Below are 19,930 nucleotides of genomic sequence, written 5' to 3' on the forward strand. Positions count from 1 at the left end.
GATATGGTATTCACTGTTTTTAGACCCGAACCGGATCGAGAAAACCGAAAACCGGATTGAAATCCGGTTTTTAAGCATAGAGAACCGGGCATATGTGGCAATTCTGTGAACCCCTAAAACCGAGGTTGGACCGCACAGTTCATGCAAAACTGGTGGCAAGAACCATGGGGTCCAACCCCTTAGCAATTTTTTTTTAATAAAAACAACTTAACACAATTTTATTCTACTTAATTAAATTATCCATCTCTTACAAGGAATAAAAAAAATATATAATTAAAATCTTTCAAAGATATTCAACTTTACTTCAAAAATTAATCATAAATTTTAATGTTTTCATGTTTATTATTTTATTTTATTAACTTTTTTATTTAATTATTAAATATATGCTTAAACGTCATTAAATTTCCCTCACATATATAGATATATTAGTAAATTTTGCTAGTTTTATAAATTTAATATCTATATTTAGCCTTTAATTAATTATTAAATTAATTATGACATCATCACGGTTCGACCCTTGTTCAACTTCGGTTCGATCTCAAAAACTTTGAACCTCTTTCTTTTACGGTTCAATGAACGGTCCGGGTTTCAAAACCTTAATGGTATTAACCCTCTTAGTTAACAGTCCACATCCAATTTTGCTAGGACTAATTGAAATACCCATTGGCAAATTTTTGTGACTTTCCTTCAATTTCCAAACCACTAAACAAAACAATCAAATATAGAGCAATAAAAAAGAACCAGACAAAGAAAAGAGACAAAGAAAGAAAATTATTAGTGGATCTCACATATTAATGACTTCTTACCCTTCTTTCTCTTTCTCCAATAATATATTGTATAAGGTCTTTGCTGTTTGGCCCCACCGCCCACAGGCAACAAGAGCAAAAATAATGTGGTGTATAATTTCCCCCTCCCATTTTAGGAAAGTTTGTTGCTGACTGGTTGTTTAATCACAATGATTAGGATACAATATAATGATTAAAGCTGAGAGGCGACCTTAATATATACTCCATATACAAGGGATAACTGAAACATATATACATGCCTTCAGTCATATAGTTTGGTGCATTAGAAGAAGCAGCTATCTATGGAGCTAACTGGTAGGAGAAGGACAGCATTGAACAACAGCATTGCTCCCGTCTTTTTTAGGAAAGTTTGTTGCTGACTGATTGTTTAATCATAATGATTATCACAAAATATATATATATTTTTGGATGGGATATCACAAAATATATTTAATACAATATAACAATTAAAGCTGAGAGGCGACCTTAATATATATATATATATATATATACACACACACAAGGGATAACTGAAACATATATACATGCTTCAGTCATATAGTTTGGTGCATTTAGAAGCAGCCATGGAGCTAACTGGTAGGAGAATGACATGGATATGTTCTTATGTGCTTCTTCAAATATTGTTCTTCTCTAGCTATGCCACTTCACGTTCCATAGTCAAGACTCTACCAGGTTTTGATGGCGATCTCCCATTCAAGCTTGAAACTGGGTTAGTTAACTTAATAATTCACTTTTCTAACTTTTATCTTTGTACTCCAACTTTTATTTACTAGATTTTTTTTTTTAGAAATTAGGTTCAATTATCTTCTACAGTGTTTAGTTAATATATTATTAGTTACTAATGCCTTTTAATTAGAGAACTATTTTTATTGGTGGATCTAATTAGCTCAACTGGTAAGTTTTTTTCGTCGAATAAAAAATATGGGTTAACTATGTTTGCACCAAAAACTAATTGATGTCTTTATATGATAATGAAGAGCAAACATCTTAAAGAAAACAGTATAAATTGAAATCCTATCCTATTTATCAATATATATATATATATATATATCTCTGATAAGTATGCCATCAAACTTTTGCTTTCCTAACGCGAAATATTGTATCCACAACATTTTCACAACATATCATAAGTGGTATATGCATATTGTTAGTTGTTACAGGTTGTTATTGCCTTATTAATGGCCAAAAAAGTAATTTCAGTGGTAAATTTAAATTAAAACTAACAACAACTTACCACCTATTATATATTGTAAAAATGTTGTGGACATATCACTTCTCTTTTCTAATACCCATCTTTATTCAAACATTTACCATCTCACCAATAAAATTTCACAATATTAGATTTTAAGATTTTCCAAATATATTAAGTATATGAATTTATAGATTAATATTAGATAGTAAATCATATTATATTAATATAAAATCTAGCATAAATAGGCATGAAGAGAGCGTTTATTAATACCAAACTAGCTACTTTTTATTTCAGATTTATTTTTAATAATGCAACTTTTAGTTTTTTGAAAATATGCTAGCTTTTAGCTATTTGTCTCACCTTATGCAAATAAGCTATCAATTCCCAAATGGACTCGGTATAATTTTTCATTAGGAGCATGTTGTAACTTAAACCTAACTTATTCTTTTTCTAATATATGTACCCGTTTGGATTCAACTGAATGTGGCGTTTATGTTTTGCGTTTTCAAACCTTTTTTTTTTCCCTGCGTGTGAACAATAATATCACATGATTTTATTGTATAGGGGACAAAAAACACTGTTCACGCACTGTTCATGTTGTAACTTAAACCTAACTTATTCTTTTTCTAATATATATCTCTGTGTGCATGTGATTATCATTTAAAGATTTCATATAGTGATCTCAAGGATTGAAGATTTTGTTGTGCAGCTACGTAGGTGTGGGTGAAATGGATGATGTGCAGTTGTTTTACTATTTTGTTGAGTCTCAAAGAGAACCTTCAAGAGATCCACTCCTAGTTTGGCTTACTGGAGGGCCCGGTTGTTCTTCTTTCAGTCCATTCTTCTATGCAAACGGTAAAATTTTAATTTGTTATTTAGTCACTACTCAAGGATTTTTTTTTTTTTTTTTTTGCTACTCAAAGATTAACAATGAGATTAATAACCATGATATAAATTTGACTATTTTAGCAACAATCATGTTTGCTTTCAAATTTCAACAACTACTAAGATCAAAAATATCTATAATTCAGAATCAAAGAATAGACTCATGTTAACAGATACACTTAAAGCATTTATTAATGGGTTATTTTGAGAAAGTTTTGATCTTACTTTTATGGAAAATATAAGAAATTATTTTAAAAAAAGTTACTTTTCTATTTTCTTATAAAAATTTTCTAAAATTATTTAATAAATCAATCCATTTGGTTTGGTGGATGGAAAAAAATAGGAAAGAAAATGGGTGGGGAAAAAAAATGGTATTTTAGAGTGTTTGACAAGAGAAGAAAATGGAAAGGAAAATTAGTGAGGTTTTCTCCCAGCTCCCACAAAAAATGCAATCTCCCCAATTTTGGGAGAAACTTGAGATGAAAAAAGTCCCACTTGGAAAGACTAAATTGCCCTCTTCACTGTGCAACGTTCACTTTCACTTTATCCTTTCTTTTTTCGCCCGCTATTCATCTGTTTTTTCTTTCAATTTTTTTCCTCGTTTCTTTTGGATTTTTGTACTCTCTATTTTAATGAAATGCACACCCATACACTATTTTTTTAATAATTTTTTTAAATCTAATATGAGCATTGTACGGCACCTAACGTCCAAGTTCATTTGGGCCTTGGGCCATGAATTAATGATATGGGCCAGGGGTCCAACCTTCTCACCAACAAAAGCTCCGACACAAGCCCACAATAACTACTAGTCTAAACTGGGTGTTGTCCGGGTACTTGGAAAGCGGACTGCGAACGCTCTGCTTGCATGCTGCCTGGGAAACCATTTCTGGGCTCTATACACATGCCCGGTCACATCGCCATTTGAGTGCTCGACAGAACCTTAGGAAACTCCGCTACTGAACATAGTTGCTGTAGTGGGAACCATTCCCAAAGCCACTCATACCTAAAAATCCACTTAAGTTTATTGACATTAGACCTCTCTTTGCACTAAGGAAGAAGATAATGATGATCACCCCATTAACAAGGGCTATAAATAGGAGAAACGAACGAATGGTAGGGGGATGCAATTTTGGGGAGAGAAAGGAGAGAGAAAGAGAGGGTCTAAGAAGAAGAAAACATTGAGAAAGAGAGAAAAGTGATCTTATTGGGTCCTTAAGCCTAGAACAACCCAAGGTAGAATACCCAGACCCACCAGACAATTAAATTGTGAGCCCAAATAGCGGTTTGGCCAAGCAAGTCCATCTTTGGAGCGTACAAGCATGATAGTAAATTTATACAAATCACATTTTCTAACCTTCCATTTCTCTTCTTAACCAAACAAAAAAGTTTTTCATTTTTCCACTTTTCCACTCCCACTAATCAAACACAAATGAGAAAAAAACTTCTTTTCCATTATTTCAACTAAACGGATCTTTAGGGTATTTTTTAACTTTTTCCTTTTAACTATCTATTAATTAGAGCCACCCCTATAGCATTCGGAATTGGACCTTTTTTTTTTTTTTGGTAAATAAACAACTTTTCAGGTAAGTTTTTAATCTCTCCACTTTTCCACTCCCCCTAACCAAACACAAATGAGAGGAAAAATTTTTTTTTTATTCTCAAACTTTTTCATTCTTTCAACCAAACAGATCTAAAGAGTACTTTTTTTTTTTTTTTTAACTATCTATTAATTAGAGCCACCCCTATAGCATTCGGAACAGGACTTTTTGTTTTTTGGTAAATAAATGACTTTTCATAAAAATTATTGTTCTCAACTTGCGGGTGAGTTTTGGATTTTAATAGCATGTGATTTCCGGATGAGTTTCCTTAATTATTGTCATTATTAGTACTTTAGAGTATTGTTCTCAACTTGCCTCTATTCATACATGTGTAGGACCATTATCTTTTGATTATATATTTTCTGAAAGAGGGCTACCCACACTTCATTTGAACTCGGACACTTGGACAAAGGTGTGAAACTTCTGGCCTCTAATACATGATTGATCATTCCTATGAAAAATTATTGGTACTATAGACTATACACTTTATAACTTTGTTCAATTTAATGTGATCAAATTTTCAGCGCCTTAACATATTGTACATTGATGCACCGGTTGGCACTGGATTTTCTTATTCGAAAAGCTATGAGGGCTACTATTCGGACGACCAAAAAACAGTAGCAAATCTTTATAATTTTCTGCAAAAGGTGTGACATAAGGGCTTTCTCATCGTATATTTGTTAATTAAAACTATTGACAGAAAACTTTTATATGAGCTACTAATAATCACACAAGACAATATTTATGTGGTTTAGCAATTTGTCTACATCTACAGAAATGCAATGATTTTACTATTATCAAATTAAATATAATATCCTCTCAAGTTTATGCTTAACTTGAAATCCACACCAATTACAATAATATCTCTTTGGGAATAATATATATTCACTTGAAATCTTCAATCATACTTTGAATACAAAAACTACCCGTGGTTGTAGTACCCAAATTATATCCTCAGAGAAAAACTCTAAATTAATCTTCTCTTGTGTTATCTCATGGCTAAAGAAAATCTATCTATCTTCTTTGCTCTCACACACACACCTTTCTTTCTTTGACTGCTATTCTTTTCTTTTTCTTCACTCCAGCCAGAACTCTTCAACCTTACACTATATGCGGCTGCCTCTCTGTGTATGTGTATATATATATATATTCCAAACCCTTCACCCATTTGCTTCACTTATATATGCATGTCATTGTTTTCTCCTAATTCTATTAGGAATAGGAAACCAAGGCCATGCCCGTACAATTGGGTATACACCGTGTGGGCTGGACTAAGCTGTTTTATACGTACACCTCAACAATCACAACTTGTTACCTAAAGTAAATTGTGAAAAAATTATGATTTTGTGTGTATCTAGCATTGCAAAGTTGAAAATCATCATGTAATCAAAATTAACTGGTGAATGACTACAACTCTAGACAGTGGCAGAGCTAGGATTCGACTTTAGAGGGGGCAAAATTTATAACTAATATACATGTGTCTCTATAAACAAATACATATTGTGTATGTAGCATACAACATATGCATCATATATACACAATATTAACCAAACTTGACAATTAAATGCCAATAATATGAATAGTAAGTGATCATTCAATATTAAAAGATCCCCTAAAATCATTGCATATCATTATATTGTGTATAGTTTATTAGTGTTTTTAAAAAATATATATATATATATAGCGAATAAAATAATCCCCTAATATATTTTATGGAATTTGTCATGTAATTGTTTCCAAATTTTATATCTTAATACTTTTGAAAGGAAACTTTTTTTTTGGGTGCTATTTTCGTCTCTTCAATTAAGATTTTTCTTCTTTATTTAAGTTTATTTTTATAAATTTTGAACTTTAAAAAATATTGATAAAGTAAAAAAAGATATGAAGATATATGATATATCAATTGAGTTTGACTTTTCAAAAAGATAGGGAGATACATATACCCACAAAGAAAAAAAAGGATGTATGTGGTTGTTTACTGTGGCTCTGCACTTTATAGTATTATTTTGAAACATATAGCTAAAGAGATTTTCAATATAGCTCAATTACTCACACACTACTTATCACAATTTCAATTAAATCTACACCTTTTACTATTACACACATAATAAAAAAAAAAAAAAAAAAAAAAAAAAAAAAAAAAAAAAATTTGGGCAGGTCAGGGGGGGCAAGTGCCCCCTCTCGACCCCCCCTGACTCTAGAAGTGTGTTGGGGGCTAATTAAGAAACATCCAACTCTGCACGAGTGATCATGCTTGAAAAAAAAAATCACCGTGGCTACAAGTCTACAAGATTATATGGCAGTAAATAATATCACAAATATTGTCATATTTGATGATAGTCTTGTGTTTTTGGAATTGCCATGCAGTGGTTGATCGATCACCCCGAATTTGCAGAAAATCATCTTTACCTTGGTGGTGGTTCGTATTCTGGCATTCTTATTCCAGTCACGGTTCAAAAAATATATGATGGTAACACGCTAACATTTTTACATGACAATAACTATTAGCTCATGTAGAAAATATATAAATATATATAATTTTTTTTTTTTTTTTTGAGAAGGTTACTAGTATTTCAATAAAATATGTATATTTGAGTGTGTGCAATTATGCATGCTTTATGTTTATTTCTTCGTCAAGACCCAGTAATTAAATTGTTGTTTTCCACTTACTAAGACTGGTCTTTTTTGTTTTGTTGAATTGCAGCTAACGAAGCTGGGCACAAGCCACACTTTAATATCAAAGTACGAACTTCTGAAAATGATCTCTTCCTAGTTAATTTTTTGAATTTTTTCTAGATTAACAATGACACAGATCTACATGGTTTAGAATAATTTGAAAAGATTAAGATAAACTTTGGTTCCAAATTTGTTTGGAGCTATATTTTTAAATTCATTATGTGATGATTTATAAAACTATTCACATGTATTGTTTAACCGAGTCATGTCACTAAAACTATACACGAATAATCTCTTTAATCACCATGTAATGGAATGAAGCGAGATAATTTCAAAAAAGTTTGGAGCCAAACTTTTTCCTTATAGTTTACATTCATTAAAAAATTAAAAAATTAAAAATAAAAAGGAAGGAAGAGATGAAGAAAATAATATGGAAAATTAATGGTTGTGAAATAATTCCATTGGATAACATATAACTTTAGCATTTTCTTAAATTTATCTTCTTTATAATTCAAACAAAGTATCACAACATTCTCTTTTGTTTATTAAGTATGACCATAAAATTCTTGGAATTAATATCAGGGATACGTGCTTTCGAGCCCAAAGTCAGATTCATATCTTGATGCCAACTCAAAAGTTCCAACTGCTCATCGTTTGACTCTTATATCAGATGAACTTTATAAGGTTATTACTGTTCGTTGGCTAGTTACATAAAATTTTAAAGTTCTATCTCATTTCCTCCCAATAGGGTTATTATTGTTCCTTTGCTAGTAATATATGAAGCCTTTAAAGTTCTCTATTTCATCGTCACCTTATTATTTCCAACACAGCTTAAGATTTAATGACGCATGAGAAAAACAATTATCATGCGCATAAACAGTGATTTTTCATGAAATAAATCTCTCTTTAAAAATTTTTAAAAAAATTTATTAAAAAAAAACCTTTTTAGCTATGTATATATATATATATATATAGATGTTGTTACTTGTTAGCTAGTCTATCATGAATATCACATTTAGCACATTAATATCCTTGATTGACTGAAAAAAAAAATATATATATATATATATATATATTAATTGTTCTTGATTTTAGTCTAATCAAAGGATTCTCCTAATTAAATTAACTTTAATTCTTATACGTATCTTGTGTAAGGTTCAGTGTAAATAAATTTTTTTTTTTTTAGTCTAATCAGTGTAAATAAATAATCATGAATAGTATGAGTTTTTTCTTTCTTTTATTTTACCAGATGCTTTTAAGGTTATAAAGACCAATGTCATTTTTCTTTATATCTCTCTCCACTCTTGAATTTTTTTTCCCACCTAATTCGCAAGTAAATGTTAGAACCACTAATATATAGTGCTGGATTCATAGAGTTACATGCGCTTAGCTTCTTGTTTACACAATATCTTATTATCTTATTTTCTCTAAAATTCATTTGTTAATTCATATTATATGAATTCTGAATTTTGATGTAATTTTATTTCCCTTTTCAAGTTGGCCAAAACAAGTTGCAAGGGTGATTATGTCAATATAGATCCAACCAACGAAGGATGTATGGCGGATGTTGAAGCTATAGATGAGGTCAGTTAACAAATGCTTTTGCCTTATAAAATTAAGAGTAAATTGTAAATTATACCTTTTAAGTTTTAAGTTATTTTGATTTTTTTTTTTTTCATTTATGTTTGAAAATTTGAATTTCATCCCTAACTTTTTTGCTTAGTGGGAATTTCATCCCTAACTTAAGCATACAATATTTTTCAAAATTGGTCCAATTATGCTATATCATTTAAGTATTTTCTTCACATGGACAAAACAACATCATTATTTAAAAAATTTTAATACATTAAAATTTAAAACTTGGCTAAAATGCAAAACTTACCCTCTAAGTTTCACAATTTTTCATTTCAGTCCTTTAAGTTTGCATTTTGTCATTTCAGTCCTCTAAGTTTTAATCTTTCTCAATTCAATCCTCTGTTAACAGTCTGTCTATTGGTACTGTTAAACTGATCAAAATGATGTCGTTTTGGCCTTAATTTAGTATTTAATTTTTATTTATTTCTAAATATTTTTTAAATAAAACCCAGAAATTAGAGGGAGATGAGGCACAGATCAGAGGACCAAAAGAGGATGTTGTTGCCTCAGACTCCTGTCATACAAATCAACACGTATCTTTCTACACCATCAATCAAGACAAACAAACGAACATAGATTGATCAAACTAAATCACCAAATTTTAAACCACAAAAAAATAAAATAAAATTTGAAAATGTCTCTGGAGGTTGATCTTCTAGAAAATGGCGATGAACCCTCGTCCCTAATCTTTGTCATTGAGATTATCAATAGTGTACAATCTCTTCTAGCTACAAAGTAATATAATCTTTCCCATCAAAGTCTTCAACAATCTTTGCATCCCAACACAATTTTTTTATTTCTTTCAAAGGTCATTTATGGCTTGTTTGAAAGTTAAAAAAAGGAGGGAGAGTAGAGTAAAGGGAGGGAGAGTAATTTAATTACCTTGTTTGGAAGTTTTTTAAGGAAAGGGGGGGAGGAATTTTGAGAGGTTTGGAGGGGTTTCAACTACCTTTAACCTCTCATTTTTAATTCCCCCAAATTACAGTGATTTGGAGGGAGAGTAGAGTAGATAAATTATTAACCAAATGAATTCTCCAATTTACCCTTTCTAAATTAACAAAATTGCAAATTGATTATATAAATAATCTTTGTTTGTTTCCTGAGAAAATTTAAGGTGAATGAAAAAAAAAAAATTGAATCTCACTATTTAGACACCGCCGAGTTGTGGGTCGTCTGATCCACAAACAAAAACTAATCCACAAACAAATCACAAAGAAAACCAAAGAATGTTTGAGGCGCAGCGTTTGATGGATTTGCAAGACAATCCAAATTTCAGAGACCCAAAGTCATGGCTTTCAGGTGACAATGACAACAACAACATCAACATCAACTCGTCCTCAACACCTCCTGATGACTCACTCCTTACTCGCTCCAACTCCAAGTGGTAGCAATGTCGATCGCGTCCTCTTCAAAGACCTCGTCGAGATCGTCTCTCTCTCTCTTTATTCCTATTTGTTTTCTGAGAATATTGGGATAGAAAGTCAACGGAACATTTCCAGTCATTTATTTTTTCGCAGTTTCCTTAATTGGGTTTTGTAAAGTAGGGGTTTTCCTTTGATGGGTATTTGAAAGATGGAGAATTTGAACCCAAAAAAATGGAAATACGTTCATTTTTTAAGCAAAGGTTAATTATTGGTGTGTGTGGGTGTGGATTATTTGTTTATTTTTTATTTCTATATTAGTGGTATATATATGTTTTTTCTTTTTTTAGTTTTTGGGTATATACTTTATTTTTTTTTATTTTTTTAATTTTATTTATGCTTCTCCAAAAAAAAAAAAAAAAAATTCACTAACATATTCTAAGATTTGGATGAATGATAATCAGGTTCAAGACTTTACAAAACTGATAAATTAATCATAGACTAATGTTGCAAGTCCATTTTTAAATAAGGGTAAATTTGTCTATTTAAATCATTTCTACTCCTCTCTATCCTAATTTTTAAAACATCCAAACAAAAGGAAGGGTTAATTACTCTCTTCCCCCTTACTAATTTTAAAAACTTCCAAACAAGGTAAAGGATAACTATTCCCCACTACTCTCCTCCCCTCTACTCCCCTCTACTCTCCTCCCTCTCTACTCTCCTCTCTCTCTAAACTTCCAAACAGGCCATTAGTCCTTTTTCGAAGTTTTTTTTTTTTTTTTTTTTTTTTTTTTTTTTTTTTTTTTTTAAGCTTTGAGAGATGGACAGCAAGATGCAGATCATTTCGGTCTCTCGATCTCTATTTCTCTTTCTCCATCTCAGTCTCAGTTATTGGGTTAGGCTAGGGGTGGGTGGGATTTGTATCGTGTTCTTTAGATGAGGGAGGGACGACATGTTTGCTTAATTTAAATTTTTTTTTTCTTTCAAATAAACGTTTTTTTTTTTAATTAAAAATATTAAATATTAAATAATGGCCAAAACGACGTCGTTTTGGGCAGCTTAACGGCAGATATAGATGTTGAGTTAACAGAAGACTAAATTGAGAAGATTTGAAACTTAGAGGACTGAAATGACAAAATACAAACTTAGATGACTGAAATGAAAAATTGTGAAACTTAAATGGTGAATTTTGCATTTTAGCTCTTAAAACTACATTGATTTAAGTTGATCATGTGGCATTTAACGGTCATTTCATCAACAAAATTAGATAAAAGAGACTGAAACAAAGTGGTATATATATAACACTAAGATAAAAATCCAAAATTGTAAACATAATGGGACAAAATGACCCTAAACTTAAGTTGTGTAACTTGCATCTTGTACCCATTGAGAATGAGTCACCATTTGATAGCGCAGTTACTCCGTGGAATAAACACACTTCAAGTTCTAGAACCGGTATGTGCTAAGGGTTCTTTGAAAGCAGATAAAGTAGATTGGGATCAAAGAATTCTCATGAGTACTCCCAACTATTTCCTCCATTCATTGCCTCGAAATAGTGCACTTTGGTGTCGTGTAAGCCTCTCTCTCTCTCTCTCTCTCTAATTTGCTTCTAATCTCATTTTGGAAAGTATTTACATAACTGATTGGTTTACATTTTAGGATTACGAGCTTCTACTAGCTGAAATTTGGGCAAATGATCCAAGTGTTCGAGAAGCTCTTTATGTTAGGGAGGTACATAAATCTTATATATGTACAATGATACAATTAGATGCATGAGTTTTCATTTTGTAATTAACTGAGAACTTCATATGATGCTAGGGAACCAAAGGCAATTGGCAAATGTGCAACTCCAGCCTAGCTTACACAAAGAATATTTTGAGTACTATTGATTACCATCGAAATCTCAGTAGAACCAACCTTCGATCTCTCATATATTGGTAATAGCTTATAACTTCCTTTTGCAATCACTTTTCCTTTTTTACAATATTTTGAAATTGCTGTGACGCAAATTTATATATACATAATTGAAAATGTTTGATAAATTCGGTCATACGAACATGTAATTCGGTTCAATTTACAATAACAGACTGTGAAGTCAAATAGGATCATTAAGCCAAGTTGTGAAGGACCCAACTCCTTAATTAGCCAAAGTCATGATTATTGATGAGTCATGTCAGATCTCTTAAGTTTCATATGTAGTACCGCCAAAGATCTAATGGAAATTAGAACATTAATTTTAGGTTAGGATACATATAGGAGTATATATATTGATACATTTTAAGTGAAAATTTTTTGAATTATGAACATTTCTATTGAAAACACTTAAAAAAAATTATTTGTCGAAGAAATCATCAACCATATATGTTAGAGAAATTACAGGTCAAGCAGTGCACTTGTGCATGTACGTATGAAGTAACACAGAAATTGAATATAATATATAAAAGGTTTTTCATTGCTTGCAAGAGTCGTGTATATTTCTGTTTGTATCATTATTTTTTTAATTACTTTAATTATTACCAGTAGCATGAATAGTTTTTCTTATTAATCATATTTTTGATGTCTTATAGTGCTGATCTAGACATGTCAATACCACATATCGCTACCCAAGAAATGATAAGGTCTTTGAATTTGACTTTGGACGATTCATGGCGTGCATGGTTTGTTGATGCTCAAGTTGCAGGGTCAGTTTCTGGATTATTACCAACTTCAATTCTACGCAGTTTATGCTAACTTCTTTTTTTTCTTTCTTTTCTTTTCAACTTTGAGTTGTCTACTCTAAACTATGTTTACTAACTTCAAACGTGGATTACATTGTTAATGATTTCATATAGATACACAGAGAGGTACAAAAATAATGATTTCTACATGACATACTCAAGTGTCAAGGTAAGAAAAAAAATATCTTAATTTAGCTATTTTTCTTTTTCTAAATATGCAAACAATTTTTTTTAATGTTAATTGCGTCTTGATTCCAATAATGTAGGGAGCAGGTCATGTAGCTGAAGAGTACAAGCCTAAGGAGGTCGATGCCATGATTGATAGATGGCTCGCATATTATCCTCTCTAATTAATAATAATCACTGGATTGAGGGAGTAATTAATAAGTACTCTCATGAATGTAAGAGGAGAGAACTGCAAGATTTTAAGAAAACTTTATTTGGCCCGCGTTTAAATGATAAATGAAAACTCATGTTTTAAGGATTTTATTTGTAAAAGACGTTATGATGAATAACAATTTCTAAGTAACTCTCAATTGGTATAACCCCTTTGGTTATTAAACACATTGAAGTTACAAGTTTTAAACTCCTTAATGAAAGGAGGTTATAGAACAAATCTTAATTTAAAAGGTTCCTAATCTTGCCTATATATATATATAACCTGTCTCTATCAAAAGGAAATGTGTAAAATAAAGGTCATAAACTAGAAGACACCTTTTATATACACTATCATACAGTGAGTCTTATTTTTCTTTAAACACTTAAACAACTATAACTAGAGGTATGTTTTTATTTGTTTTGTTTCTGCTGCATGCTCTAAATTTTATCTTACGTACATTTGGTATCAGAGCCATCCTTCGCTATATTGTTTAGTGATTTTAGTTAGAGAAATTTCTATTATTTTCATTGGTAGTTACATTGTATGTATTTGTTTTCATAACATGTGCGACTCAAGGATTTTGTTTTCTCTAATCTTAAATTGTCCACGTATAGTATTTTACAATATGCTAATGTGGACTAGTGAGTAATTTGACTAAAATACATGCCAAGGCACTTAAAGTGTTCATAAATTTGATTTTGATTTTGATATTCATCAAGTGCTCATCCAAGTATATATGTTTGTTTCCAAGATATAAAATCTTAATTATTTGGAAAATAATTTGTAACAGTATGGTGGCTCATATGACAAACATGCCTCAATAATTTGTACAATTTTCAATTGTAAATTGCTTTAGAGACATTTTTTTTGTGGATTAATATATTTGGCATGATAATACAAATAATCCTTATATTTTGGAAACAATAACTTTTAACAATAAATTATGGGGATAAATGTGTTGCATGTAAGTTTGCAATTATTTCATAAAGTTTATTGTTACAATTGAGATTTGGATCATTGAAGTGAAGAATGTGTTTAATTAAGTGCATTTTAGGTTTCTTTGCACTTATCATGTTGTGAAATATTATTTCATGTCATCTTGGAGTGCATACTGTCATGATCAATATTAGGATTGATTGATCTTTATGATGAATATCAAAATGACTTATGAGAGGCCATAGCATCTTAAGCCACATGATAACCACGTCAAGAAATTTTTACAAGACTTCATTAGGAATAAAGGCATCTATATGGCAATTAATTCATGAAGTTAATGACTTGGCCCCATAGGGAGGTTATTATTTTTATGATTTAATTGGAATAAGATGGTGAATGTAGCATCAAGATGAGATTTTTCCTAGGCCCATAGGTATGGAAAATTTGATTCTTAGTATTTATATTTACTAGTTTTATGAATAAAGTTTTATAGTAAATTTATGCATGATGTACCTCTGCCCATAAGAAGGTCGAATTTATTACTAAATTGACATTGGTTAATTAGAATTAAAGTTTAAATTTCATAGCATTAAAGTTTATTTTGTTTGGGTTTGTGGATCTTTGTTTTGGTACTCATGTGGATGAACCTACGCCCATCTCATTGAATAAATATGTCAAATAAGAAACTAAGTACGAGGGTGAGAGTGATCTAATTGTTTAGGTATATAGGTATCCTACTAATGATATATAAAGGTTTACCAACTTTGTTGTGCCATTTGGTTTTACTAGACACATTGGTAATCGGTGTATATACCTTAAGATCAGTGGGAGTAAATGTATTGTTTTTACGCCTAAATATGAATGACATACTACTTGGAAGGAGTGATTTCATTTTGTTATGTAAGATATCCTATATGCTATATATGAAGCTATAAGACAGGCATTATGGATAGGTCTTAAGGTTGTTGATTTTATGATGAGACCTTTAAAGATTTTAAAGATAACTCGGCTATAATTTTCTTCTCTAAGGACAATGATTGTGAAAGCCAAAATAAACATATTGACATAAAGTAACTCAGTCTAAGAGAGAATTTTAAGAAATTGAAAGTGTCCATTGTGTTAAAATTATTGAGCTAATATATGTTAATTTCATAACTAAAGTGTAAGGTTGAATTTATTCAACCATCTAATTGGCTTTATTCCGTATCAAATTTGCTTGTATTTCAGCATTTAGTTATCCTGTATTTAGGTGGGTTTGTTGTAAGGGTAGTGAGTGAGATAGAGTGAAGTTTGCTCAAGAGTGTGCAAGAAAACAGAGACTCACGGCTTAGCCTCGCGGGTGACTTGCGGCTGCAAGCCGCCAAACGCAGCACACGTGCCAAGCATGTCGGAAGGTGAACAGTCATGCTAGCTGGAGCACTACAGGACAAAACAGGACAACTGGCCATACGGTTATCTCGCGACTGGATCTCGCGACTTAGTCAAGCCACGAGCCACCCCTGTTTTGTAAAACCTGACGTTTCACATTCCTCTCCCACTCCAGTATAAATACCCCTTTTACCCACAAATGTAAGAGAGCTTCCAGAGAGAATTTTGAGAGAGAAACCCTAAAGAAAAACAAGATTGATTCACCCACAATCTATACATTAGAGTCTCTTCAAATTCCTCAACTCTCTTCCTCTCCATTGTCAAATCCTTGAGAGGCATTTTACCAAACCTTGTTCTCACCATTTTCATTACTGTGAGAGAGCTGTTTGGATTTCTGGGAAGCAGTTAGGAAGGAACCAATCTTCATTGGTTGATGCTACGGTCTAGTAGCGGAATCCGGGAAGCTAGAAAAGAAAAAGGTTCGGCGCAACCTCGTTGGAGCAAGAAGCTTGGAGGGGTTAGGTACACTGGGTAGATTAGGATTGGAGGGTCTATTGCTGTCCATGTATCCCAACTATGTTTTCTAGTGGATTGTTTACCGCTTGGAGGCCGGCGGAGAGGTTTTACGCCAAGGGCTTTGGTTTCCTCTTCGATAACACATCGCGTGTTGTCTTTGTGTTTGTATCTTCCTTCCTCTCTATCTTTGCCTTTTTATTATCTGCTATGGGTTGTGATTTTAATTTGGCTTAGATAGTTTTACCAATTCCATATTATAGCTTATGTTAAGTTTCCGCACACTAGTTGTTTGACATAATGCTTGAATTGGTTAAGTTGTAATTTGGGAGTCTAAACGTTCAAGGGTGTTTATACACATATTTGAACTTTCATAAAGGTTTGCCGGCAAAGCAGTATAAAAGTCTTTTAGACATATGGAACTTGTTAGCTCATTTGGTGTTTAATTTCACTCTAATTATTCTATGTTTTAGACACATATTTGGTTAGTTTTGGAGAAGAAAATATTTGATTTTTATTTTGTGCACATAAAGTATATGAATTAAGTTAGATATATCTCTGGAGATATATAAGGATGATATATCCGTGGGGATGTATAAAAGAGGACCCGAATGGTTAATAGGTAGTCCATTCATAAAGAATTAATGGCTCATAAAGTACTCATGTAAGGATTACCATACATTATAATACATGGAAGGAAGTACTTATTATCATTAAGGGTAATACCGCCATGATTCATGTATTGAATTCTTTATTTGAGCGTGGGAGCATTTCACAACTAGATGACATGAGTAATATCATGACCATGTTAAAGTTAACATCATTTATCAAGTAATTTAAATGTCAAGTGGGCTAAGTGGGAGAATGTAAGATTTTAAGAAAACTTTATGTGGCCCATGTTTAAATGATAAATGAAAACTCATGTCTTAAGGACTTTATTTGTAAAAGACATTACGGTAAATAACAATTTCTAAGTAACTCTCAAGTGATATAACCTCTTTGGTTAATAAACACATTAAAGTTACAAGTTTTAAACTCCTTGATGAAAGGAGGTTATGGAACAAATCTTAATTTAAAAGGATCCCTAGTTTAGCCTATATATATAGTCTATCTCCATCAAAAGAAAATATGTAAGGTAAATGCCATAGACTAGAAGTCACCTTTTATGTAAACTATCATATAGTGAGTCTTATTTTTCTTTAACAGTTTATACGCTTAAACAACTATAGCTGAAGCCTAAAGGTATGTTTATATTTGTTTTGTTTCCGCTGCATGGGCTAAATTTTATCTTACAAGAACAACATATCACCATATTCCAGAAGTACCTAATAATTCTCTTTGTTGAGATCTTTCACTATTTTTCTTGAAAAAGAGCAAAGCAAGTCTTATTTTGATGTAGCAAGTGGCCTAAGCGTTAGTTCTTGAATTGGTATCATCATAATGCGTTTCTAAGTGATAATTTGATACTAAGGTAGAAACATCTAAATATGCACAGAGAGACTTCGTTCCTCACCTACAAAGATGAAACATCAGCAAAAAGCTTTAACACAACATACTAAATATACATTGAAAAAAAAAATGTATATTTCTACATTCTTAATATTTTTACATTAATTTGTTTCAAAAAAAAAAATTTACATTAATTTAATTTTTTTCAATTTATTTATCTAGATTAATCTCTCGATTGATTTGTATTAACTATGAACTGATAATATTATTTTTTATTGAGTAAATACTATAAATCAAACTAAGTACGAATTTTTTAAAAAATAAGTGTGAAAAATAAATTAAACTTTACATTTTATATTAGATTGTGTATAACAATTACATTAATATATAATAGTTTATTTATTATGTTATTGTTATTGATTAATATTTCTCATATTGATTTTACTTTCAATTTTGCCTTTTAATCTTCATTTCTCCCTAAAATTCTAACTCCGCCACTACCTACACGCCTAGGATAAAATGCGCTCGCTAGCAAGAGGAGGAACACTTGAACTCAAAACCGGAGTCCTGTTGGCTCAAGTCCCTTACCGCTAGACAACCTACATTGGCCTATATATCATATAATATATGTGGTGGATTATTTTAATTAGAATTTGATGAATGTGATCTTAATAACGTATAAACTAAGCTGTGTAAAAAAACAATATAAACTAACTTTCTCCCATTAAAAGAAAATAGCATACTTCCATAATTTGCGTATAATTATATCATGGATTTCTTTATTAGTCTTTTCTTAATATTTTAATTCTTAAATCTAATTGCCTAATCGGTTGCCCTTAATCCCAAACTAGTTTTCCAGATATATATCATCCCTCCCAAAAGTATAGAGGAGTGGGCCAAAGAGGCTAAGACTGATTGGACTTGCGTTTAAAATATGTGAAATTTTGATAAATCTGACCCAATCAACAAGTATGGAAAACGTGTTCTTATTCCAACTACCTCGTTAGTCCCAATATTATTCCAACTACCACATAAATGGCACAAAGAAAATAGGTTGGTTTATTTTGTATTCTCAAAATACTGCAACAATGTGGTATTGGATCCTTGTCTCACATGATAGGTCGATTAAATCATGAATTAAAACGTGTTCTTATTCCAACTACCTCGTTAGTCCCAATATTATTCCAACTACCACATAAATGGCACAAAGAAAACAGGTTGGTTTATTTTGTATTCTCAAAATACTGCAACAATGTGGTATTGGATCCTTGTCTCACATGATAGGTCGATTAAATCATGAATTAAATTAGTGAAACTTACCGGATATTCATGTGAGATAAATAAGCATCATGTCCTTGTATTTTTGAAAGTGTTAAATAATTACTTTTCTATTTTGTCTTCAAGAATGTGTTTGTATTATCAAGAATTTTGTAATTCAATTAATATCTTCTAAAATTTCTTACAAGAAGTCAAATTCTTGCACTCCAACTAAAAGAAGAAGAAGAAATGTCAACAAATAAAAAATGTTTCCTCATCCTTACAAATTCTTGTACTATGCCTTTAGCGCGCCTGTTCTTAACTTGTATAATAGTCAGCCAAATAATGAGACTACGCAGCTTTTATAAAAATCAAGAGTCTCCCTTTACATTCTCTCCAAAAAAAAAAAAAGTCTCCCTTTAAAGCTTCCATAATTGCTGGAGTTCGTGATGTAAAGCATTCTCAAACATTATACTTTTTTTTTTTTTTGAAAAAAAAAAAAAGGTTCAAAAGATAAGCAATTATATGGTTGAAAAATCTTAAAACAATTGTTCCACAGGCTGGGCTGTTCGCTAGAGTGTACAAAACACCAAGAACATGATTCTCCTTCAAGTTCAACTCATGTATCAACTATCAACATAAATCTATATCATGTAATTTTTTTCCGCTCATTAAAGTAAAAGAGAAATTATACTTTATTGCTTTAAACTATACTTCGTGTTCCACTTTATATCATAAATTTTTCGAATGCACATTTTGCACCATAAACTATGACTCTTGTTACACTTTGCATCCTACCGTTAAAGATTGACTTGGATGAAAATTCAAAGTTTAAGGTGCAAAGTGTAACATAGAGTATAATTTAGGGTAATTAAATGTAATTTATCTTCTGTTTTTAAAGCACTGAGAAGATGAGCAATTAAGTCTTTTCACATGGTGTCATGTTCTTCCATCCAAGTTAATAGCAAATTTAACATCGGGATGCAAAGTGTAACAAGAGTCATGGTATAGGGGTGTAAAAAGTGCATTCACAGAGTTTAGGGTACAAAATGTAACATGAAATATAGTATAGAATAATAAAGTGTAATTTCCTCTAAAATAAAAAAGAAGAGTCCATATCATCCGATCTTAGAAAAATCACTGAATATATTAGAGAAA

At 31.3% G+C, this 19,930-nt stretch overlaps 1 protein-coding gene across 5 annotated transcripts in view; it reads left to right on the forward strand.

Annotated features, from left to right (window-relative positions):
• LOC126723631 (serine carboxypeptidase-like 16) overlaps positions 1-19,930 on the forward strand; it is a 76,256-nt gene that overhangs the window by 33,880 nt on the left and 22,446 nt on the right. For 2 of the 5 annotated variants that reach the window (XM_050427227.1, XM_050427253.1), the window contains exon 1: positions 1,293-1,515. In XM_050427227.1, the coding sequence (XP_050283184.1) occupies positions 1,331-1,515 (185 nt within the window). In that variant the 5' untranslated portion in view covers positions 1,293-1,330. Of the gene's footprint in view, positions 1-1,292; positions 1,516-2,707; positions 2,854-4,816; positions 4,894-5,005; positions 5,129-6,848; positions 6,952-7,185; positions 7,224-7,739; positions 7,842-8,654; positions 8,742-11,569; positions 11,726-11,812; positions 11,885-11,971; positions 12,091-12,720; positions 12,835-12,984; positions 13,040-13,136; positions 13,416-19,930 lie in introns of those variants that run through there. The other 3 variants (XM_050427235.1, XM_050427262.1, XM_050427247.1) reach the window with 3 other exon arrangements.

This window comes from Quercus robur, chromosome 1 (assembly GCF_932294415.1).
Source record: "Quercus robur chromosome 1, dhQueRobu3.1, whole genome shotgun sequence".
Taxonomy (NCBI): Eukaryota; Viridiplantae; Streptophyta; class Magnoliopsida; order Fagales; family Fagaceae; genus Quercus; species Quercus robur.